Source organism: Anopheles funestus, chromosome 3RL (assembly GCF_943734845.2).
Source record: "Anopheles funestus chromosome 3RL, idAnoFuneDA-416_04, whole genome shotgun sequence".
NCBI classification, from domain to species: Eukaryota; Metazoa; Arthropoda; class Insecta; order Diptera; family Culicidae; genus Anopheles; species Anopheles funestus.
The window spans coordinates 75,056,708-75,083,042 of NC_064599.1; the positions used below are offsets into that span (position 1 = coordinate 75,056,708).

Consider the following 26,335-nt stretch of genomic DNA (forward strand, 5'->3'; position numbering starts at 1 on the left):
GCATGAACCTTTTGGCAAAACGGTGTGCGATGTGTTGCGAGCGTTCGAATGATCATTACCGTGCGAGGTGGGTTGCCTACAATTAGGGGCACCATCCCCGGTCCGGTATGGTCGGTATCGATTTCCTCGAACAATTTCTACACCGCTTCGAGCTTGTGATGCGTTTTTCTTTCCTCTCAACGGATCCGGGAACGGGAACCGGAACTGGAACGGATATGGTTGCTTCTGTTCCCGCTGGGTGTTGGAATTGTCGGAGAGGATGCGTTTGTTCCATGGCATTACCCATGGTAAATGTGCTTTGGTTTGGTTCATTACTGTGCTGCTTGCCGTGTGTGCTTGCCGAGGAAAGGTTCCACACGGTATATATTATCTTGATGAGTTAGAAGGAAATCATTGCGGATGCACCATCGTTTATTATTGAATATTTGTAGCAAAATCTTAACTGTTTGTTTTTCGCTTGGATTTTGCGTATTTTATTCCTCTCACACTACACGCCGGAAAGTATGCAATAAGTTTACATTTTGTACTTTGTTTTGTCTGAAGAGGAATTAATTCTGCCAATTAAATCATTTTACGGCAAGTTTTCTGTAGTGTAAGGCCTTGTAAAGAATAGAACTGGAGAGTAAAAATAATACTCTTACACTGATTTGGCTTTACCTGTTAAACAAACCAAACAAAACCCAACTTAAACACCTTTCGTCTCCATTATTTTTAGCTGCTGATGCAATGCACGTACCACGAACGGACATTCTGTTCGATTCAATGACACAGAATTGTGAAAAAAAGAAGAAAAGTTACGGTTAATTTGCAGTTAGTCAAAGTTTCCTCATTTCCTCATTCCTCCCCCCTCCCCCAATCATCCGAACGACCATTACCCCGACCAGGATGCCAGGTTCGGTTTGGTCATGTCAGGTGCTCGAACCACACTACTCGTAACACCTTCGGGACTCTCCGTAGCTTATTGCCACTAATAGGCGGAAGTTGTGCGAAAAATGGACCCAATGAGCCAACGGAACGAAACTTTCGCAACAGAATGTGAAAAATACTACCGGGGCCCTGGGTGGCAATCGCCAGCAGAGGGAGACGGAGAGATGGATACAGTCCAATTAAATGCAAATTAAGTTGGAGAAAAGTCTAATTAAAGTTAAATTTCAAACCATTTGCTATTTGTGCCCGGTGTTGGTAGGCGGCAGCAGAACATCGGGCATGTTTGTTTCGGGCACTGGCTGGGTTGGAACTTTCGATCATGTTTCTTATCCGGAACCATCGCACCGGTGTGAATCCCGAGGGTATGTGTACGGTAGCAATCTTGCCACAGTTGCTTTGCCGTTTTCCACCCGCTCTGGTGGGAAGGTGTGTGCCGGGATAGAGTCGAAACATCAACCCAACCATGCCAAAGGCAGTGTGAAGTTCATTTTTCTTCATTTCACTCTCATGGAAGCATCCAGAACCGGGAAGCTCCGGAAACGGATCTGACCATTCCGTACGGTTCCATACGGCCAGTTTCGGGTTGGTTATGTCTGAATCGACACTCGAACGTTTTGCAAAAGGTGCATCCAGAAGGTACGAGTAAAGCTCACTCATTCATGGTGGCGAGTTGGCATTCCATTTGGTGTTTTAAGTTTTCCCATTAGTTCTTCATTTCGACGCCACAATTAAAGCTCAATTTTGTACCGAACCGTATCGTTCCGCAGATAGGCAAGAACAGTTAGACTGGTACGGTCGGTGGTGCAATGGACGTTTGCTGTTGAAGCTACGCACTGCCAAGTTGCTACTATTTAGTGGGAAATATGAAATTGATATGCTCACATGTGGTCGTACAACATTCAGCAGAAGAACATCACACAAAACTTTGCCGAAGGGAATTAATAATTCTTGCATAGAGAGTTATTGCTTGCTGGTTGTTAGCTGATTTACTCAAAATCATTGTTGAATGGGGCACACCACTTATTTTTGTCATTCTCTCGAAACTCCATTTTGGAAAAAATAATAAAATACACTATGGTCAACACATCTGATATGTTAAGCAATATAGTTTTGTACTTTCTTTCAAAATATATTTTTATGAAACGCCACTGGGTACGTAAAACTTCATTTCAAATTAATATAGATTTCGGGTCAATGCATATCTCAGAACTGGTTCACCATTTTGAACATAATTTTCATAGTTAAATGGGAACGTACCCATCTACACTAAACTAAGCAACATATGCGCAAATTGTACTGAAATCCGCAATACGAAATGCAGGATATATTGCACCTTGAAATTCCGATAGTTCTGTTTGTCCATGAGTCTTGGAAATTACGGACGAAGGGCGCCAATACTCTCGCCATTTTCAATCGGCGAATGCTACGGACTATCTCTGGCGGTGTTTGTGAGCAGGGTGTATGATGGTGATGCTCGTGGCAAAGACCACCCGATGGTTGAAGCACCTGCGGATGCGGATGCCGGATTCGGACCAGAAGGAGTTTGTCAGGACGTATTGCAGAGGAGGTTCTGACTGGAACAAGAATAGCTAAACATTTCGAAGATAGAATGCAGTCGGGGACGGATGATAACCGCTCTACACCGAATTTCCTAGAAACGAAGACCTGACCATGTCAACACGACGTGCCCAACCATGAACGGGCCAATGATTATGATGTTAATGAGCGTAATACGCACATCACGTAGTAACACTTCTCCATCGATGATAGACGTAAACAATTTCCCATATAATGGCCAAAAAAGTTCCAACAACCCTTTGTCATTTATCTCTACATGCATCGATCTTCCTTTACTGTATCTCTTACTGACTTTGATTGATTTATTTTCCGGCGTTATGGTTTTCCCTTGTAAAAAAGTTAATTTTTAATACGTACCCTGGAATTAATTTACCTTTAAATGGAGACTTTAGCCGTTAAATAGATGAAAAAGTTTTTCTTTTAAAAAATCATGAAAATGAAAATGAAAATTGGTTCTCTTTCTCAACTTATTGTTGGCTTTATGATGCTTAAGGTCATGCCGGCCATTTCAGTCCTGTAAGAGCTCTTTTAAATGTATAATCCTCTCTTAACATTAATGTGCCGTAGTCCAGTTTGTTTGAATTTTTTATATAAAAGAAAATGGATGTTGGTTGATGTGAAATATTTTATGTTTTATAATAAAAAACATTAAACATTTTAAATAAAACTAATGCAAAAGTTATAAATAAAATAAGGCTTCCATGTTCCAGAATAATAAATGTTTTATCGTTTTCCTCTGCACCTTTTTCGATTGTGCAAGCGTTTAAGCGTTTACTGAAACATTTTTTTTCCCTGAACATACGTATTTTCCATTTAATACGCCACATAATATTATAAGCATCTTAACATTACTTTTTCGAAACATACGCACAATTTTAACGCCATTGAATACGGTTTTAATGACAAACTCGGCACACAGTCGCTCCGGGTGTAAAAAGCGCTCCACAAAACACAAAAGATGCTCAATAATATTGTTTACAACCGCATGGGAAAAATCACAGTATTGGAGCTTGTTTTGTGCGTTTTTTTTTCATAAATGGAGGTAACATTTTATTTTGCTTTCATCGAAAGTTTCGCGCGACTGACAACACATCAACATTTTATTTTTGAAGCTTCAACGAAAAACTTTTCCCCATTGAGGTGAGCAAAAGCGAAAAAAAGGATTGAACAAAAAGGGACTAAAAAAGGACACCGAACCGTACCAAGTGAACAGATTTTATCTTGTTAGGCTGTTTCCTTCCAGGAATGCCAAATTTGAAGCTAACAAATAAACTCAGCACTGCCACATTTGGGGCAAAATGAGGGAGGAAAAAACATTCAATTTTCTTTGCCAATTTGCACATCTTAACGAGGTGAGGGAGGTGCGCAGCAAACAGAGTAAATCGAAACAAAACCTCACAGATAACAGCAAAAAAAAAATGATAAGTGTGTATGGTAAAAATGATGTGACGGGGAAGCAAAATTACCTGTAAAGAAATGTCGTCAGTCCAATCTCTCGAAGGAAAAGAAAGGAAATAACTCGAATTTACCAACGCACCAGCTGCAAAAGGTTCATCCATTTTACATTTTTCACTTTGCTTCTGTCGATGGATTTGCTTTCTTTCTCTCCTTTCTGGTAGTGTACCAGCATGTGTTTGTCCTGCTCGCATTTTTCTCACACGAACGCAAGAACGAAAACTAGAAACAACCATTTAGAGACGGCTGCCTTGGGGACAAATGTCCATTAAATTTATGTCAAGGCATAAAAGTGAAACGCTTTCCACTTGCCTCGCGGGAAACGAACGACATTCGACACATGACGAAATGCCGAAAAAGAAAACGAAACCCCGAAAAGGAAAACTACAAAACCGTGCTTTTGCGTCTGGATATTCCTGTTGCAAAAGACAATAACGTATACCGTTACAGGAAAATCCTTTTCATATTTTACCAAAACAACAACCCACAGAAAAAAGCAAGAAAGATGAAAAAGCGCAATGACTCGTGGGAAAAATCAAGCCGAGCCGAAACTCGAGTGGCAACTGTATAATGCTGCCGCGCGCTTGGAGGGATGCAATCAAACATGAATGAAACTGGGACTTGGGGGCAAAAATAAAGCCGAATTTTGGTTGCTAAAGTGGAAGATAGGAGTGCAAAAAAAACAAAACAAAACGATACAATTCGTCTGTCTTTCTTTTGTTTATCCGTTTGTTTTGCATTTTCTTGGATGAATCCCAAGAATTTCTTAATCTCTTGTTAGGGGCGGAAAGAAAAGCACACATGCACAGCCGGTGATGCGTACCTACGTCTGTCGTTTTCTCATCAAATGAAGCATGGACCAAATGGTGTGGAAAATATATGCTCGTAGTGTACCGCTCGCGGAACAACATTTTTTCAGCACCTAGGCCAGTGATGGAAGTGTCAAAAAGCGTAGAAATTCTGTTTCAGAACCATCACTTTCAGCCAGTTCCTGGTTTACTTCCGCAAACAAAAAAAACTCGGAGTAATAACAAGCGTGCCACACATGTACCTTTTTTCGAGCTAAAAAATAAAATATAAGAAGAGTAAAAAAAAAAAATCATCATCCGGAAATAAAACTGTCGCCATTTGGGAGTCGGAACGATGGCGGGATACAAACATTTCACTGCGCTAATAAAAAACCACTCTCGGTGAAGCATTCGCCTAATTGAGATGTTTACATGCGCGGCTTTAGAAGCTAAGCGTGCATGGGAAAGGCCGATGGCGATTTGGAAGATGCTGCTGCTTCTACCTGACGTAGTCGAAAATAGGGACAGATACGTGTGTATACGTGGCAAGGGAGCAACCACGCTGCCTGTGTCCCTTTGATCTTCCGCTGAAAGGTTACGGCCAACAAAAAAAAAGAACCGAAAGCCTATGAGACGGATGCGGATGGGACACATCGTATGTCTTAGTCTACACGCATCGTTTGAGGAATGATTTTTCTCTTAAAAATATACATTTTGTTTGTGGTGTGTGTTTTTTTTATTTTGTTTTTTGTTTTTACTTCCTACTCTCAAACTCCATTGCGTTTATTTTTGGTAGATGTGTTCTTTCTCCTCCTATCGCTATGTGCTGCGAATTTAATGGGGATTTTTTCTTCCTTAAACGGTCCTTTGAAGTTTTGTTCCTTCAACAAAACCGTTTATCACGTTATCAGACGCGATTAGCAAAGATTGCAACTGTATCAGAATCGATTTTTAAGTTCGTTTATTAAGAACCAGAGTATTTTGTATTTTATCATCGGTATAAGACCATTTATAATGACCAAAATATAATGGATTTTCTAATTTTGTGCAAATTAAAAAAAAGCAAATAAAAGAGTTCAAATTCAGTAGGTAATTTTACACATAAATACCAAATGTATACTAAGTTTCACAGTAAAAGAAATAAACTAGTTTTTTATTGTTGTTGCGATTGGATCATACATTTGTTATGGATTTGTTTATGTTTTACAATGTTTTGTTCATATTTTAATATGCTCTTGTTTTGCTTCTTTGCTTAATATTTCGGCTTATTAGTTTGCATGTTTGAATTCCAATATCGTACTTGGATTCGTACTGGCTGATGATTTCGGTTTATTTTATAGTTAAACTATAGCTGCTTTAAATGGGTTTTACATAAAAATTTTGCATTCTTCATTTTCTCCTGTTTGTATGTAGCTGATACTACGCATCGGTCTTTTAACTATTTTGCACTTGAATTAACATTTGCTATTACTTTTAATATGTTCGGTATTTGACTTGCTTGTTCCTATTCATAAGGTTTCATGTTTAATTACTGAAAAGAGATGATTCGATCCTTGTGGAGTATTTCATATTTTTATTATCTTTATCGTATCAAACATTTGTGCATGCTTAGTTAGAGTTTTCTATATATCTCATTTGGTCGGTAACGATTTTTGCTCGATCGTGTGTTAGTAATTGATTAAACATGTTTGGTTTTTATTTGGTTTTCACTTAAATTATTTTATGTAAGGTTTTATTATCCTTTTTTGGTCGTTTTGATTGTTTTTATTTTCTGTTTCGTTGTCTATTATTCAAGAGGTTTTTCTTTATATATAAATCATAAAAAATTCTATTGAAAACAATTTTTTTTAAGTGTAAATTTTCCAAACCTTTTTTCATGTAATTTCATTTCCTACACAAAATCGCACAAACCAATCTAACGAAAGCGTACAGGATGCAAATGGGTTCCATCGTATTAATGCCATTTTTCACCTAGCTGCATCAGTTACACCATTGAATGGGTAGGTGAAATACAGACTTTCCCTTCCCCCTTTTTGACCCCGGGCCCAAGATCAAAGCGAGCCCAACTGGAAGGCAAGAAACGGTTTTTCGTCGAGCTAATCGTTAGGTATGCAAATCGTGGCCAGTTACTTATCGTTTGATCTAGACCACTTTGTTACTACGTCTCGCGTTTCGGTATAAGACGGCGGGTTGAAGAACGCAAGGTTGATATATTGTTAAAGTCCAGAACCATTCAGGCGTACCAACTGCAACTGGTTTTATTCGGAAGTTCGAAAATGAAAAAGGAAGAAGGACGAGGTAGATGGGGGCAGCATCTAACAACCGAATGTCGACTAGAAAACTCACAAACGTGAGAAAATTGGTCGCTCCTTACAGCATTTCAGCTGGCTCTATTGGAAAAGCGCGTAAAACTGTCTTGTACTAACCGAAGGCGACCTCCTGCTATATTCCCTGCTTCACGGGGCAGTTTTGTTCGACGGTTCATGTTTAGAATAGTGAAAGAATTTAATATGTGTGCTGGCATGTAAATGGTAGGTAAAAGTTGGTAAAAGCTCGTTAACAATCCCAGTTTCTACGATCCCGTTTTCCCCCTCCCCTTTTCTTCTTTTCGATTCAGTCGCTTATCTTTCGCCTGTTTGACTGCTAGTCGAAAAGGACACGCGGCATACATTCACGTGCCTGTTACGCGACCCAATCGTCCATGTTGTACCTTCGGGAGAGTGAAACTTTCTGCACATGTAGTTCTGTTTTTTTTTGTTCGCCCCATTCAATGGTGAATAGAAAGCAAGGACAAAACACAGGCACAATCCGTTCGTTAGAGTTTTTGTAGAAATAAAATGGAAAAAAAATGGAAGTACAAAAAGTGATCCACAATACAGGCAATACCGTCTAGTTACATTTCGTTCGGACGATTGCGTTTTTCGTTCACTTGGTATTTCTTCTTCAACCCTTGGAAGGCTTTTTCACATCCTACAGGGACTAGGGTGCGGAAGTAGGAAATCGTGAACGAGACAACTTTGTCCTCCAAAAAAAAAAAGCGGTTGAAGAGTTTCGTGTGTCAGAATTCATCTTGTCTTCTTTTTCCAATGAAATGCATCAATGTTGCTCGGATTTTTTTCCTCCCTTTCTTCCTCTTGAGACATCTAATGGCACGGAGTAGTATCAGCGCGTACGTGCGTGTGTTGGTAGGTATAAGTAACGAATACGTTTTTCCACCATTTTAAACTTTCCCCTTCACAATCCACACAATCATTTGTTCTCTCCCCCCTCCCCCCTTTAAAATGGGACAGGAAAATCTCAACGCATGCTTCAATCAGTTTCCTTCACATGTTTCACGACTGTTTCCTCCCCTCGTTTTTTGCGGGGTACATCGTTTTACCCAAAGTAAATCGTTTGGAGGAAAAACTTCTACTTCACAGGAACCGGAAGTGAGCACAGGAGAGCGACCAGCAAATAAAAAAAATGGTTAGAAAACTCTCGATCTAACTACCTCAACTTTACTGCTTTCGTTGGCTAGTTTCTACCTCGAATCATCAAAAAACCTTCGCCCGTCTTCCATTATCGGCGTCTCACAGTTACCGCCTCCGCTTCTAGCTCTTCTAACTGCTTTTCCAACTTAGTTGCAAACATCAGCAATACGTACGCACACACACACCATTACATACTGGAGCTGGAAATGAAACGCATGGTAAAAAGTTTCCAACAGCTGAATTCAATATTTGCTTCCATAGAAGGAGTCCCTATCTGGTATTCCCCAGGGGCGAAGAAGTTGCCGTATTCCTATTTCCCTGTCCCTCCACATTCACCCTAGTAAATGTTTTCCCCGGTCTCCTTTTTTTCACGGCCTTCTTTAACATACAAACCAACACATGCAACTGCAAAAAAGTGCATCACACGAGTCCGTGGTGCATTCGCTGGCAGTGCAAACATTTGCCTCACATGCTCGAACGAATAATTCTATTTAAAATTGGCTCGTCACGCAAAGTGGTAATTTGCAAATATCCTTTCGAGTAGTTGGTGTGAGTGATTGTTTTTTTTTGCCCTAATGTCCTTTCCTTTACTGTACAGTACTAGGGCTTTTCTTGCCTCACCCAGTTCCTTGGCTTACCTCACCCGACAGCGGTGCTGCTGATTAATCGTGCCTGAAAAGGATCCATTTGGGCTGCATTGCAACAAACGGCATGTTACATGGAATAAATTTTCAACTTTTTCAACCTCAACCATAATGACCTGTTAGGGTAAGGAGGGGTGGGTTTGGTGGAGGAATTGGGTCCGTAATACTTCCTCCTTCATCTTCCACTCTCCGCTGCCCTTTTCATTATTTGACTATTTTGAAGAGTGATTACTTTCTCCGTAAGCATAAAGCACAAAACGGGAACGAAGGTTGGACGGAATAAACACTACCCGGTCACCCTGCTTCAAGCTGTAAGCTTCATTACGTTTTTCGGATAATTTGCTGTCGTTTCAATTTTAGCCCACACTTGCCCCCACACGCGCAGACACACCGTAGCAGTATGGTGGTTTTGTGGCGATTCCCGGGCGGGGGGCGAACGTTCAAACCTTTTTTGCACAAAAAACAGAGTCCCAACGATTTATTGGATTCGATTCGGTTTTGCAAAAGCGAAAGGGGTGGTAGTTCATTGCTTTGCTTGACCACCCGTTAGCACAATTGCACCCGTCGCAAAATGGTCCTTAAACACGCGCCCTTTTATTCCTCGTGGAAAATGAGAAAGAAAACTCACAAGAAAACTCGACCGTTTCGCAATTTAGTGGAAGCGTCTAGACTGCGTTGATCGATTTCGGAAGCGTCGAGGGATGGAATAAATTTGAATCTTTCTCCTAGGTGCTTTCTTTAGACCCCGCACGAGGGGGCAAAGTGAAATCCATCTTCCAACCGAGAGCACCTGAAAATTTATTCATTTCCATTCAACAGTCGAATTGGATGGAAATATTACACCGCTGTGGTGAAGGGAAGAAAAAGCTCATTTTAATCCTACAACACAAACTGCTTTGCGTTGAATAATCATGCACCTGGAAAAATCTTGAGTCGGGATTTTTCGTAACCTTCTAACCATTTGAATAAAATGTGTATTGAATTTTTTTTCCAGTCAAGTAATAATGAAAGGCGATGGGCGCCTTGTGAGAGTGATTGATTTTTCCACCAAAGTGCATTTCGCATATATTCGATTGATAATGGAAAAAGTTTGAAGTAGATGGTAGAAATATTAAAATCCTCTATATTGAAACAGATTATAATGAAATAATGCAGGGCAGAGTAATTTCCATTACATTTTGAATGGTAAATATTTAACTCAAAATGTTTGTTTTACTTATTTTAAGGTGTTCAATATTTTTATTCAATTTTTAATTGCAAAAATATTTTTACTCTAAAATTGCATTTTGTGCAGCTTCTGAAATTCACAAGAAATAATTTATCGAGGCAATTTACTTTATTTATTAAATTCCGTTTCATTTTAGTTTTATTTATTTAACAGTATTTTATAACATTTTCCCCCAAAAACAGTAAACCTTATTTTCAAATATAAGAAGTTTTCTTGTATTTTTTAAACATTGTTTTGTATACTTTTCTTAAATGATCGTTGTGTGTGTGTGTGTGTGAAAATTCGTTTAATTTTGAATTCCTTATCAAATAAATAATTAATTTTATTAATAAATAATCATTAATTATTATTATTGAAAAAATGACTAAATAATTAAACTGTTAAAACATATTAGAACTTTAGCAGTTGTTAAGCCACTATTAACAAGCGAAAAAATGATGGAAAAAAGTAAAGGGAAAGATTAAACTACGAGGAAATAAATCCCAAAACAATTAATAATTAAGAAAATTGTCTTTTTCTTTATTTTTTTAAAGCAAATTTAATCGTTTTCATAGAAAAACAATAATCAACATCAATAAAACAAACTATCATTACATCATAACGTTACCATACTTGCCATCAACGGTTTAAGGATTTTATCGTTAAATACGGCACATCAACGTTAATAACCGTGTCATCGCAACAAACTGTGTCTTAACCTATGTTCTGTTGTGCATAATTGAAAAGAGGACTAGAACATGTCGTTAGTAGTGAACGGTTTAATATCTCCTCGCTGTAAGAGTGACAAATTCATTTAATCCCGTAAAATATAAAGGATACACATATTTGTTCCTTCGAACGAGAGTGCTTCCGTTCCGTGTCGGTTGCACGATATTCTATCGATGTTTACTTCAAGCTCCAAAGGAGCTTTTCTAGTTTGCTAGCTATCCCCTGATGCGATGCAATCAGTTGAACCATTAAGCGACAGAAGAAAGAGTTCGAAAGATTGATTTTAAATACGCTTCAGAAACAGATCTTTAGAATGTTCACATAAATCTATTGTAATAAAATTTGCTGCTTCTTGAAGTTTGTGAATATTTATACTTTTCATGGCAGCGTTTATTTTTTGCATTGTTACAGCAAATTGGTAATTTTAAATAAACCTTTCCTCGCGCAAAACCGCCACGGACATCCGTTGGAGGATGTCGCAACCTTTTGCGTACCGCTGATGAATCGATGGTTGACTGTTTGTTTATTGTTAGTAGAGCGGCAAAACTTTTGGGAAGGAACACTGTAAACATCCCTTCGCTTCCGACCGGTTGCCGATGCTGATGAGATATGTTGGCAAAGGCTCAGCGTCAATATTTGAGCAAATTATTACGCCAAACTCGTGCTGCCGAGTTGTCGGTTGGACGCCATTTTATAATAACGGTTCGTACATACCCACCGTACGCTATCGATAGCGTTTCTTCATCATTAGAGGAACGAACCGGTAAGCGTGGTTGTTGAAAATTAGTGGCATTATTTAAGTTTCTCATTTTATCTTCTCCTGCTACTGTTTGATCATCACGATTACACGATTGATAATTCGAACAAACTATCTTTACTCCTCATATTCATTTTGGATTTTCACCTCCCTTTTTCCTGTCTCTCTCTCTCTCTCTCTCTCTCTCTCTCTCTCTCTCTCTCACTAGCACATGGTGCCGTTTATTCACCCGGAGGTGGCGGCGTTTATGGAGACTCGTCACCGAAAGATGCCGGCGGGGATCCAGTGTTTGCTGTGCTGCCGAGCCAGGACGTCAATCCGGACTACTACACGACACAGACGGTGTATGGATTTCTCGATTTTACCACCACCATCGGCAATACGGTGATGATCTTTTCGCCACAAAGTGCCGCACCGGTTGTGACAGGTAATGGTAGAAGCTAAGTTCGGTGGGAGATATGCGAACAATCCAACTTCAAGCTTTGATTATTTGGTTGATTGATTGAGCAGACAAACCTGATGTTGATTTTGATGATTGCTTAAAATTTGTTAATGTTCGGAATATATTTAATTTGAAAATAGTATCGTTGAAATATTAACACTTTAGTGATAAAAAAGGCTTACTTATGATATGTTTTGCAAAGTGAATGTTAATGCATCTTAATTGTATAATCAATTGCATACTTTCCGGCGTTTTCATAAATTACAATTCTTACCATACGATTTCTTCCGTACATTCCCGTTGTTTAAAAATAAACAATATTCACTACTAGAACCACCTAAAACGACGGCTCCACCTCCACCAGTCATCGAAACGACTCCCACCACCACCACTACCACAGAGGAAGCGGTCCAGGAGATTAAACCCAGCAAAACGGTCGTGCTGCCGGTACAGCCTAAAGAGAAGGTCAGCATCGTGCAGGTACTACCGGAAACTCCAAAACCACCGACCGTCAAACCGATCGGTCCGCTTAAGTTCGTCCCGAAAGCCGTCCCGAAAGTTGCCATCAAACCGATCCTGAAACCGAAACCAAAAATCGTCGAAATAGCTCCGGTTAAGGTAGAACCCGTGCCGCAACAGGAACAACCCCAGCCAGATCGATTCATCGTCAAGCCAGTTCCGAAATCGGTTATCATTAAGCCAGTGGCACCGGTTGTGAAGGTGGTGGCTACGAAGGTTGAACCGACGACAACAACGACCGAATCGTCACCTGAAATTGAATCGGAAGAGGAACAGTCGGAAGAATTCGAACAGGAACAGGAACCTCAAGAAATTGCTGAGGATGAGCCAGAGGAGGTGCACGAAGAAGTAGAAGAGGAGGAGGAAGAGGAGGAAGAAGAAATAAAAGATCAGCAGCAGCCGCAAGAAGTGATTCCGATCGCAAAGGTAGTAGAGAATGTCCACGCGGTTGAACCAGTTCAAGAGACGGAGCAACCCAAGACGCACGTTGTTGAAGCCGTCAAACCAGTGACTGCGGCGACTACCACCACAACGACGACAGAGGAACCTGCGGCAGTGGGTGCAACGGCCGAAGATCAGCACGAAGAGCACTCGCCGATAATGTTTTCCAACATTTCGGAAGATGAAGTGAAACCTGCAGCTGAGGTGAAGGTTGTCCGGAGCGAGAGCGGAACTCCCACGGTTGGAGCTGTGGAGCATCAGCAGAACGAAGAAGACACACCGGAAGCGGAAACCAACGGCGATGAGGATGAAGATGACGAGGAAGAGGAAGACGAAGACGAACCGGTACCAGTGTTGCAGATTGGCAACAACATCGGTGAACCGGAGTACGATTTCCTTTCGCGCCAACCGTCCGAGTTTGTGGAGGAAACGTTCCGTGTCGTCAACCTGCGACCGACGGGAGCCGCCTCACAGCCAGCGGGCGCCACCGCCCAAGCAGCAGCACCGCGCGAGAAGTCGGCCAAACCGAAGCGAGGTAATAAGGGCAGAACCCATCCGACCGGCCTGGTGACGACGCTCGGTGGCACCGTGGTTAAGGAGGGCGTTACCACCGTCCACGAGACCAGCGTGATCGGCACCTACATTTCAGGAAAGTATGCGCAGGTCCTACAAAGCACATCTCATGTCATTCAAGGTAACCAAGGTGGAGCGGCAACGAACGGTAACGGGGGTGCAGCGGGGGCCAACGTGGCCACCGATGGTCGCCGGCCCAAGCTAAACCCGAGCTCAACGTTGCGCATCCTGAAGACGGCGGCACCGGCACTCAACAAGACGCCACGGTACAGTCCGGAGGCGGCATCGATCATTACACCGTCCCCAGCGACGCACGCACTCGAGGATACTGGGCTGCCGCTGGAGAATCTGTTCGCCAGCCAGCCCAGCTCGAGCTTGGTGCGACCGTCGCGCCGTCTGCCCGGTAGCGCTAGCGGTAACTTCAAGAACCGTCTGAAGAACCGCATCAGCAAGGACGAGAACGATCTGCAGGAGCAGGGTGGTGACAGTGAGCAGGTCACCCCGCAAGCCACCGTAACGCCACAGCCTACCTACGGCAAGAAGCCGGGCAACCGTTACCGCAACACACAAATCGTTAAGCCCGTCGGCAAGAAGTAAGTAGCTAGTGCTGGTTCGGATGACTTAAATCCCCACTCCGAAACCGGACACAAGACGTATGTATTGCTTGCAAGGACTTTGCCCGATGCGAAGCGTGTGACAATCACCTCAATGGTCCGCTTTCGCATCGGATGTCAAAATTTAAAGCGAACACAAAACGACCGACACAATCGATCGGTGTCGATCGAACAAAAAATCATTCCGTTTCATATTCGTTCTCATATAGCCTGTGTAAGTGAATGTTTTGCATGAATGTTGCAATTGAGTTTCTGTTTCGTTTTACTTTCTTATTTAGGTTTTTTTTATTCGTTCAGTTTTCTTATGCAATTGTTTAATCTTTCTAAACGCATGTTAGGGAACTTACTCTCTTTTTCTTCTTCTTTTAAATCATCTTGTTGTTCCCAGAATGCGTTTAGATTTGTGTTAAACATACTAAAAATGTAAATTATTGTAAATTTTTCAAAATTGTTGTGTTACAACATTTGTTTTAATTTATTATAAACTTTGTACAAAAAAGCTCTTTTCCCCCAGAATTTGTGTGCGAGTCTGTGTGGGCATTCGCTGTATGATTGTGCTTAGTGATCGTAAAATTTTCATTAGGCGCGTCTACACGATACGATTCCTGCTCGATTTTTCACATTCGGCGAATCTTTTTTGTATGTATTGGTGCATTCGAGCAGAGTTGGGCAATCTTTTTCGCCTAAAAAGATTAACCAACTTTGGTGGATGCTTCGAATCTTTCGCTTGTAATCTTTTGTAATAAACGGTTACTTTGATGGAAAAACATATCTTTTCAGATACTTTTTATTTGTGCTGGAAGCACGAGAAGTAAGCAGGCCTGGTAAAGATTGGTATCGTGAAAACACGAAAACATCTACCAACCTTTTTGTTACAGGGTCCTATGACTGTATGTGTAAGATTGGCGATCAAAGATTGGCATCGTGTAAACGCGCCTATTGCGACATTTTATCCATCTTTCATCTTCATTAACCTCAAAATCATTACTCATTATCACTTCTACACCTGTGTGAATGTGTCTACAAGTGTGCGAGTTTCGTTCATCAGGATGTGTGTATTTATTTTTTCATTGGTTATCATATTTTTTGTTTTGTTTGGTTGTTTTCTTGTGTTTTGTTTTTGCACGTTTGTATTGTTTTATGTTTTATTTTATTTTATTTCACATTCTTTTATTTATTCATGTTATGTTTTTTTGTTTGTTGCATGAAAACACATCATACTGCATCTGTTTAAAACATCTCCTTTTTTTCATATCACATGTTTTTACTCACTCCATTACAGTTCTTATCACACATTTTTTTCACATTCAATGTCACATATTCATCACACAACATCACGATAAAATCTCAGTTCACCTACCATTCACCGAGCGTTTCGTTTTGGGTTTTGTTTTCCTTTGGGCAAAGTGCTGCATGCAAAACAAACAGCAAATCACACATTATGTGTACATACTGGTACAAAGACACCTCACGCCCCCACCCGGTGATTGTATACACAACCCTTCCTTTTTCTTCTGCTAACCGTGTTTTTGCAGTACAAGATATAACCGTTACTCTACATCTAGCGTGGAGGTGGCCACGGTATCCGTTTATAGTGAGCCGAGCCCGACGGCCGGCTCGGGCTATCAGAACCGGCGCAATAAATCCTCACGTAACGGTTTTAAACCAACATCATCCCACAGCGTGTCGACCGTACAGCAGCAGCAGCAGCAACAGGATGCGGCGACCAGGCGATCGTTCAAACCGAAACCACAGCCGTCCGCACCGCTAGATCAGGAACCGGGCCAGACCACCAGTCTGTACAAGTTCAAGCTGAACCGATCGCCGGGCCGCTGGCAGTACAAGTCGCCCGCCAAGCCGACGGTTGCGATCCGGAAGCAGAGCGCGGTCAAGCCCAAGGATCAGGTACTGGAAAATCTCACGACCGCACCGATTTCCGACACATCCGTACAGTCTAATGATATTGCGCAGTCGCCCGAACATGCGGAAAAGGTGGACACGGATGCGGACCTGGACCAGTCCGGCTCGGTGCATGGGAATGTGCTGAATGATGCGGAGAACGACAACCAGATCGAACGCCGCTACCCGATCGAGACGCTGAAGGTGGAGATATCGACGCCAGCTGACTTCCGTGACACGTACTACGAGATAGCGACCATCAAGTCGCCCTACACCTTCCAGGTTAGTGGGCACGAATCAGCCCCCTTATGTTCAGATGTTTTAACTAACATCAAACAATTCACTGCTATCTTTCCAGGTGGGAACAGTAAAGAACACCCGTTACATTACCGTCACCTCTACGATCGAGAAGGTATTGGAGCAGGAGACGGCCACCATCACACCGTCGTTGACGGAACCACTGACCGAAAACATTTTGGCCACCACGACACACATCGACAAGGAGAGTAATCTGCTAGACTCGAGCATTGCCACACTGCCACCGATTGCGCTTGGTATTGACACGGAAACGCCTCCACTTGAGACACTGACGGAAACATTCAGTACCACTCAGGCCATGCTAAAGACGCACATACTACCCGTGATCCGTGACGGTGACACTACGAGCTACACGCTGATCCAGACGTACCATGTGACGCGCTTGGTGACCGCCACCAAGACGCTACCACCGATGGAGTTGTACCATTTCGTGCCGTCTCGTACGCTGAACGAGTTCAACAGCCGATTGGATGAGGCCGGATCGGAGCTTCATCTCGAGCTGGAGTTTGGTGATGACAACGAAAACGATGACGAAGATAAGCCTAAGCGCGAACGACTACCTTCGGATCTGGATCTTTCGAGCATTGGATCTGATTTTGATCTGTCGGAAGTGGACAAGACTAATATCCCGGAGAACATCCGGCCAAAGAAGAAGATCAGTGGAAGCAATAAGGATAACCGAGTTACTACCGAGGCACCTGTCACGACACCTGCTCTTACGCCGGAACAGCTACAGCAGTTGGCGCTTCTACGTCTCCTCAATCCGGCCGCTGCCGCTCAAATTCCTTCGGTAATTACTTCATCCAAACCAGTGATTAAACTCGAAACTGTGTACGAATCGCATGTACTTCCCATCATCAATGGAGCGAACACAATCCTGAGCACAATTTCCCGTCCAATTGGTACCATCACCAAAACCAGTTACGAAGTGGTCACGACGACTCTGCCCACCCTTCCAATACCTCCAATTCCGCAGCTTAATCCACTGCTGATCCAACAGCAGCAACAGCAGCAACAGCAACAACAGTTGCAGATCCAGTCGACACCTGTCGTCACGCAGACGATCGTCACCGAGACGAACAGCAAGGTGTTGAAGCTTACGTTCGGTGCTAAGACGGCCTATACTACGCTGTACTCGACGACAGTTGTACCGACGGTGCTGACCACCTACCTGACCCAGTCGGTGTCGGTGCAACCGACGGCGGCCGCTGCATTCCCTGGATTCTTCCCGAATCCTTACGCACCGTTCCCGTTCGTCGGCTAATGGGAGAGCTGCCTGGCTTATGTGCTTGCCTAGTTAGTAGTTTAGGATAACGAATTGACAGAGCCGCCGGATGACGTGAGTGAGCAGGTAAGAAAAATTAACTTTTATTTAATTTTTATGATATGCGAATGATGGGTGAGATTGTTTGGAAATTGTTTCAAAAGTTTCAATGAATGATAGTTGAGTACATAATATCGCTAATAGCAATCAGAATATGAAATTCGTCAAAATTAAACTTCATTTGTTATACGAATTGCATACTTTAAGGCGATGCAGTTGTTTGTTGATGTTTATGCAGTTTGAAAGTTAGTGAAGAGACTATTTAAATATAGTTTTGGAAACGTTTTGAAAACAAATATTTTCGCAACATTTTCCTAGACCTCCCCCGAATAGAGCTCTAATGCAATTTGCCCAAAAGTATGCAATTTGTGAAACAACATTGAAATATGTACTTTTTAAAAACTTTTCGATGATTCTTCCATCCCAAACTCGAACCGTTTACCCATCCATAAGATAAACAAAGTAAACAGAAAGCATGATTTAATTTCCTTCGCGCAACTCTAATCGAATGGACAGATTGTCGTACTTCTCGGAAACTTTCATCGTTTGCTTTGGTCGCTACTTTCCACGCAATTATCGAGCCAAACATCCGGGTTTGCTTTTTCCCACAAGCTTTAGTTTTAGTTTCATCGAACTTTGTTTTCCTCCTTCATGCAACGCATCGAAACAAAGCGCCTGGCATTAAATCGCGTTGAGCATTGTTGCTTCCCTCGTTGCGGAAGGGTGTAGGATTCAACTTTTCAGCAAGCAACTAGATCGAATTGTTTTCCGGTTGGATTTGGTAGCTGTTTGTACACAGCCGATGCAACAAGTCTTCAGTTCGGGGAAAAAAAAGTTTCTATAAAATAAGAAAATTAAAATGAAAAATAACGAATTTTCCTTGTTTAAATTTTTCCTTATTTTTTTTTTTTTGTAAAGGATTACAAAAAGCAGAAAGCTAATCCATTGTTTATTCAGTTTCCTGGTTGAAGCAAATGGTACAGAACAGATTAAGACATATTCTTTGTTTTGCTCAAAACATCTTTTGGTTAATTTCGGTAAAAAAAAGATCCACCGTCGCCTATCGAGCTGTAGTTGTTAAATGAGCTCCATTCCATGGGTGGGTAAAATCCTGCCAGACAATGACCGTTCAGTTGATTGAAATCCATACAATTCCACCTTTCTTCCACTTGTCCAGGAACGGACACAACCAATCTGGACAGATGTCCTGTAGAAGAGTAGTAGTAGTAACAAACAAAAAAACGGACAGAAAACTTGCTAATAACAGTCCATCCCATTCGAATGTACTACCGATTGGTTTCATGAGCTGATTGGGTTGAGAAAAAGGAAGAAACGAAGAAGAAGCAGACGAAAAAAACACACACAAAAAGTCATCTTAATTCTCTTGTTGAATGGAAGTTTATTTCGCTTCGCAAACTTTTACCCGTTCCGAGCGTACAATGCACCGCGAAAATGGTTCAACTTTGCTCGTCCCCAGGAAAGGACGATGTAAGGACGATTTTTCCTCATTTACTATTTGTCCTGGCTAGTTTGGAGGAACGGGGCCGGTGGTACTGTCCATTGCCAGCATCACCAGCACCAACATCATCATCATCGTCGTCATCCTGATCATTAAAACCGGTAAAGTCAAACCCAACGTCCGGATGGCGACGTACGAGCTGTAAGACTTTATCATTGCTTTGAAAGGACGATGAGACGGTGGTTATGGGTTATGAGACGGTAAGGGGAAAGTTTTCCACTTCTATCCCCCCTTTTCCTGGAATGGGATTTTTTCATCCTCTCATTCCAGTTTCTAGATCTGCGCGTGAAATCCGTCGAAGATCAACTTCCGCCCAGGGTAGGATGAGCGTGTGTCGGTGTACTTGTTCGTAAAAGCAAACGCAAAGTATGGCTGCCATGGCTCATTTCGCTTTTATTTTACGACTTTTGCCGTCAGTTCTTTTGTTCCAGTGTGTATTTGCTACATGCTGGAACACTTTTTTGTTGCATTTACTTTATTCCTTCTTTTAGCAAAGACACGCTATTCGAACTTATTTTATTACTTCGCGTTAGTTTAGTTTTGGGAACAATTTTTCTGAGGTTTTAGGATATTGGTAGCGTCTTGCGTATTCAAGCTACAGTCAATTGTTACATTGTCATTGTTACGTTTTCTTCGAACTCGAATTCTTTCTATCGATTGTTGCCTGTTTTGGTTTTCATATAAGATGATTCTATTTTTCTTTAAGTTCCTTTCATCTTTTAACTTAAAAAAGCAAATTTTATTGTTTACCTCATTCACATCTACATCTGTTACAAAAAAAAGGCCTAACAACAGACGAGCGAAAGACTTATAAGCCAATTGGATGGCAGGACCTACCCATTGGGATTTCTCTACTCAGGTTATTTTTATTGCACCCGTTTGGGTTGTTTCGAAGCGAAGGATTTTTTTTTCGTTTGCAAAATCCTTAAACGGATTAGTTTCTTTTATTTTCATTCGGCCACCCAAACACTGCTTTCCTACACGATGTTTCCCTCGGGATGATAAAGGGATGGCGCTTTTCTATCGAGAAAAAAAAGACAAGAACACACTAAAAAAAAAGAATAGAGTGGTTTTACAAAAGGGAAGCCGATCCGGCCGATTGATTGGATTAGAAATGGCGTCCATTTTCGTCTTGGCTTGGTAAGCAAATAAACAAAAGACAAAAAGTCCATAACATTTACGGACCCTGACTCGGTTCGATCATTCTACAGTACCTCTGGGGTATAATGCGGCAAGCAAAACTTTAAGCTCTAACTATTTTGAATAAGAACCAAACAGTGGTCGGTTAGTGCTGCACAAACCACATAACGTACGGTAGTAACATCAACGGTAGTGTTGTTGAGCTGATTTCCGCACCAGAGATGTGACATTAACTGTGAAACGAACCATGTCCAACTAGCCAATGGTGTTTCAATCAGTTTCCGATTCAATAAAGTGGTAGGCAATTTCCACAAAAGGACAGCATCAATAGTTGATCCAAGGGAAACTAGCACTTTGGGATTATCAGGTAGACGGTGAAGATGTTTTGAGGACAATGAAAATTGAATGGTGCATTGAAGTAGCGTAGATGTAGATTGACGATTTTATTTTAAATTACTTAAATGTTTTAGAATGTGAAGTATTGTTCGGAAACCTTTGTAATGTCTAAGTGAAATGAAATACTATCATTAAACAGGAATATGTTGTTACGCATTGCATACTTTTGGGCGTTTTTACTATTAAGCCTACTGCTGACAAAACTCAAGACTCAGCACAACATGGATTATTTAGCGTTTAACCTGGGTGTTGTTCATCACAGTTTTTAGTACAAATTTCATGTTTCATTTTTTAAAGCTTATAATAAATTCCTTAAGACTCAAGCCTCAGGAAAATAATATTTATAGCAAACAAATATGTTAAACATGAGTTATGTCTTATTTTTTTAAAGGAGAAATAAATTGAACAGTTTCAACCTCTTAGATCTTGGAAACATAAAAAACTGATAATATGTGACGTATTGGTCTTCAATAGTCCCGGGTATACCTCCGGGATAAGTACAAGGAGCAAGTGCCTTGTTAAAGTTGTACACACTGCGGCCATTTGAGATTGACAATACGGCAAAAAACCGTGATAATGAATTATAAATCAAACATAAATAAAAGTATATGCGAACTTTTATCAATTATCTCAATCATTATGTCAGAAATCGATCCAAATGGATGAGGTGACATGTTCCACAAATTTTAAATTAAATTTTGCTCATACAACATAACAAACGAATCCAAAATTGGTCTCAACACTCTCACGTGAACTTAATATCTAGGTATTTGTATAACGTGCAAGTTCCTTCCTGACACTTAACCATTTTTCCAAATTAAAAACAATATTTCATTCACACAAAGAAACATCTCCGTTGTCTAGACGTAGCATCCGGGAAACAAAACACATGCATCACTGCATCTTCCGAGATGGACATTGCGTAATGCATTCTTCATCAAAACCACATCAAACGTTTGACAGCATCGTTCCCATGTTGCTTGTTGCGTGGAACAAATGACAAAAAAAACCGATGTGAACTGATAACGCCACTGTTACCCAACCAAGAGCCACCCGAGCCAAGAATCATCCATCGACCACAGTGAGCTTTAGCAGTGGCTAAAGTGACACTAATTAGTGTGAAAATATTCACACCACAAAACGGTACGAACCACCGGTACCGGAAGTGTTGCCAGGTTTGCCCGGTTGCCTTGATCACCAGTAACAAAAGTGATCGTCGTATATTTGGGTATGTTTCCTGCTTCCATTTATTGTGTATCGTACCAGAAGCTGGAACCAATATTAGGACGGTAGAAAACCACAACACAATGTGGTGTGAATTGTTGCGTAAATTTGCTGAAGTTTCCCAGAAACTGGTGGAAAACGCTGGCTCCCTCCCGACCCTGGCTGAGTGTTTGGTTCTTTCCTTTTAGCCCTGTGAACCACATCACAAACACTTCAACACTCGGTTGCATTCGGGTGCAGTGAACGATGCACTGGCCGGAATTTCTCGCTAGTCTACTTCCGAGTGTGAAAAGTAGATACGATCGTAAGAACCAAATTCCTGCTGCTATGTCAATTGGTGTTGTTTGTCTCCTTTATGCTGACTTTTTAACCACAACCCAGGGGAAGGTTTTCCTGCACCTAGTGTGCACTCTTGTTATGGTGCTTCGCTAGTATGCTTAACACCTTCTGTGAGTAATATGCAATTTATCCTTCTAGTGGTATGCCCATTTTGACCACTTCACAGTCAAAAACCACGAAACGGCAAACATTTTAAGGATGAAAGAAGGTACGTTCTGGGGGGACAAAAAAACGAAGGAAAATCCACCCCTAAAGTGGAATCATTCTTCTTCACTTTATATTGCGCTTAACCTCGGAAAAGAAATGTTCAGCCCGGCTGGTGGAAAATGGCGTTAAAAACACTTTTAAAGTTTCATGCTACCCGGTTAAGATGATGGTTCTTTGATTTACGGTCGAATCCAAAGTTGTGAGCAATCCAAAAAAAGAAAAGAAAAAAAAAACTGAGAAGAAAAATAACGCAAAAGCAAGACGACGAGTTTGACGGTCAAAAGATTTATGTGTTCCGGTTGGGTTCGTCGCCGGCATTCGTACGGGTAGGAGAAAGTTTGTTGGACTTTCTTTGGTGTTTTTTTCTCTCTCGATGCAACATTCTTTTCAACGGGTTGGAAAATTTGCAAACTTACCCATCCGGTTGTGATCGGTACTACAATGGACGGGGTTTAAATGAGGGAATAAATTGGACCAGGAATTTTTGGAACGACTCTTGGAATAGTTGAAGCCATTACTTTCTTGATGGGCAATACTCGTTGTTCTCTCTTGGGTTTTATTTTAATGAAATGCAATTATATGCACCTTTTCGAAAATGCAACAAACCATGCAATGTGGTGTATTTTACGATTGTTTATTTGGAAAAATAGTGCAAAAAAACACCATCGACGGTGAGTAACACAAGAATTTAAATTTTAAAAATATTTAGAAGAAGAATACTAAAAGATTGTTAGAAAAGTTGCGTTTGCGATAAGAAAAAAGTATTTTAACCCATTTTAAACATTTGACCCAACATTCGCATAGTATAAGCATCGTTTATTCTATCCCCACTTCAAAGCTCACACCAAGATATACTGATCCTTAATCCCTTTTCTTTTCACATTGATTTATAGACGATCGCGCGAGAAGAAAGCCGACACGTGAACACGTCCGTACGGTCGCAAAGTAAAAACGCAACCCGCAACAAACCTGAGAACCCTGATAATCTTTCCACACCATGATAAATTCCGAATGATACCTTTAGACCGGTGGCGGAAGGAAATTATTCAACGGTGCAACGAAGCTAACAGATAGAGATAAAAGCCGCCAAGAAGGATGTGAAAGGTTAAACTGTCCGTGCACAACCGTGGAATCTTGCCACAGCCCCCGGCGGGGAGGAATGAGACCAAAAACCCGTCACAACCCACCCCTCGGGACGGGGGCTGAACCATGAACTAGGAGAAGCGTGTAATGGAAGAAGAAGGGACACCATCTACCCACTTTTGGGGCGAAACGATGTTTTAGTGTTATTTGCATGTTTTGTATTGTGCCGTTTTTTTTCTCTTCCTTCCTTGCCGAACGAACCCGAACGGATCCAACCAAGCACTGACTGACGAAACCGCGTTGGCCGGACATAAAATATTCCATTCCGTTTAGTGGACGTAATGGTTCTGTATTTTATTTTTTTTTTCTTGCTGCAGTCCTCAACCATCTACCGCGCTTGTAAGCAGAAGGAGAGAAACATTTGCCTTAAGAATAGCATTAAATTTAATTCAAACTAGAGCTCTATAATACGGTGAAAATGTTGTCTAAGAGAGAACCCGGAAAGTAAAGGACGAATCCGGGGAGCGGGTTTCTTTTTTTTTCGAGCAGGGTGGAAAATGCACCCCTTTTTTTGAGTCCACAGATAAGAAAGGAAGACAACGAAAAAAAAGGATACGCAAGGTTTTATTTTTATGCTGCGAAGGATAAAACGGTTTATGACGAAACAAGAGAGCCTCCCCCAGGAAAAAAACAGAACGAACACCGCGCTACAAAGCGAAGAAAGATCCGAGTGAAAAGTGCAATCGTTAAAGTGAAAAAGAGAAGTTAAAAAGTTGGATTAGGGAAAACGAGCATCATAAGCGTGTACTATCAACCTTTTTTTTCTTCTTCTACCGTTCGAATGTAACGCCAGCGCGCGCCGTATTCATAAACGGATAATTTTGTAAATATTTTATACGATTATCGAACCCATCGCCAATCCTTCGTGCTGTCCGTTTTGTGAGAAGCGGTACTGAATTCACTGATTCACGCTGAAATGGTAATGCTGTCGCTTTTTTACCTTTCAGTATTTAGTTCATTTTTTTTAAGCAAACAAGAAACGCCTTTCAAGCTCAATCATGCAAAGTAGTTTTGTTTTTAACATTCTATTGTAAATAATTTCTATCGTTTTTTTTCTCACTTTCATTTGCAGTATAAATTTTTTAAACCCCTTTTTTCTCATCCTTAAATGCCTCGTTTCGGTAAAACTTTATGGCAAACGGATCATTTATGCCGGTAAAAAAATATTACTTCCTAAAACGTTTTACAACCACAACTCATAATGCGTACTCTTTTTTAATATCGCCCTATTCCTCCTAAACGGGTCAGCATTATTGCTCAAAACGTTTCAATTCATGACCACTGCAATTTGCTCTAGAAATAGCTAGTATCATAATGGACCGTGTGCGCAAGATTCGGTTGTAAAACCGGTGAAAATTGCGACTATATTGAAAAAATACTCAGTCCTACGCATCGTTGCATCACAATTGTGCACGATTGTGCAAATTGTTTTTTTAAATGTGCTTTAGGTTTAACATTTAATGATATTACACACAACTTGCTTCATGCACAACGCGGGCAAACAATTCTTTTCGTTTCGTTTAAAATCGTTTGTTTGTGTTTGTGTTTTTTTTTGTAAATAAGTTATGTCCTTTTCTTGTCTCCTTTCTTTTCCATTTTCTCATACTGTCGATCACACTATTAAATGTTTAATTAATCAAACCGAATTGTATTCTTGGAAGCAATTTTTAATAAAATATATTTTATAATACAAGGTTGCTGATGGGTTGAGAAAATATGTTCATCAAATCCGAAAACCGTTTTTTGTGATTATATTAAGGAGAATATATAAGAGAAAATTTCAAATGTATTACCATTTTAGACATTATATCAATTTATTGAAATGTCGCCATGTCAGGTTGGTTTTTATTTTTATTTTAAAAGCTCAATCTTTTTTAAATTTGGAATATTAATAACTTCCATTTCCCGATTCCCCCCCATTCGTGTGGTGATTAGATATCGTTGATTAATTGAATAAGTTTCTTTTCACTCAAATAATGCTTTAAATAAAAAAATTAAAAAAATACAAGATTTCAAAGAAATTGAACTTTATTTAGTAATTTAGGAAAATTTTCTAAATTGACTTATTTTAATGCGAATTGGTTGAAATAAGTTTCTTTTCACTCAAATAATGCTTTAAATAAAAAAAGAAAAAGAAACGAAAAAATACAAAATTTCTTAAAACTTGTTTTTTTTAGTAATTTAGCAAAATTTTATAAATTTATTTATCTTAATCCGAATTTTTTGAAATAAGTTTCTTTTCACTCAAATAATCCTTTAACTAACAAAAAGAATAAAAAATAATAAAAAATAAAAAATTCTAAACACTTGAAAATTTCCTAAGGCCTTAGCTTTTTTTTGAGTAATTTAGCAAAATTTTATGAATTGATTTATTTTAGCATCTGATCAGAGATAGTAAGCATTCAATAAGTGTACAAGTGTCCAAAAAAATGGATTAATTGGTTTATTTTCTTTCATTATTTCTGATAGTCACAAAGGATTTAAGCGTATTTGTAAAAACAAATAACATAGAATAATAAAACCAAAAGTTGACTTTTTTTCGACACAATTATTTTAGCTGATTGACTCAATGTGATACATTTTTATAAAAATCACGCCCGTGTTTTTAGTGCAGGAAATATTATTTTCGACAGTTTATAGTTAAATGAAAAATATGTCAATTATAACTGAACAATTTGAAAA

The 26,335-nt window shown here is 40.4% G+C and overlaps 1 protein-coding gene across 5 annotated transcripts in view; it reads left to right on the plus strand.

Moving 5' to 3' along the window:
* Positions 1-25,350, plus strand: part of LOC125766958 (proteoglycan 4) — a 141,359-nt gene extending 116,009 nt beyond the window's left edge. For 4 of the 5 annotated variants that reach the window (XM_049433091.1, XM_049433090.1, XM_049433092.1 and 1 more), the window contains 5 exons: positions 11,764-11,982; positions 12,329-14,123; positions 15,680-16,325; positions 16,402-17,712; positions 23,404-25,350. In XM_049433091.1, coding sequence (XP_049289048.1) covers positions 11,764-11,982; positions 12,329-14,123; positions 15,680-16,325; positions 16,402-17,625 — 3,884 coding nt within the window. In that variant the 3' untranslated portion in view covers positions 17,626-17,712; positions 23,404-25,350. The remainder of the gene's footprint in view (positions 1-11,763; positions 11,983-12,328; positions 14,124-15,679; positions 16,326-16,401; positions 17,713-23,403) is intronic. The other variant, XM_049433094.1, reaches the window with a different exon arrangement.
* Positions 25,351-26,335: the final 985 nt, after the last annotated feature.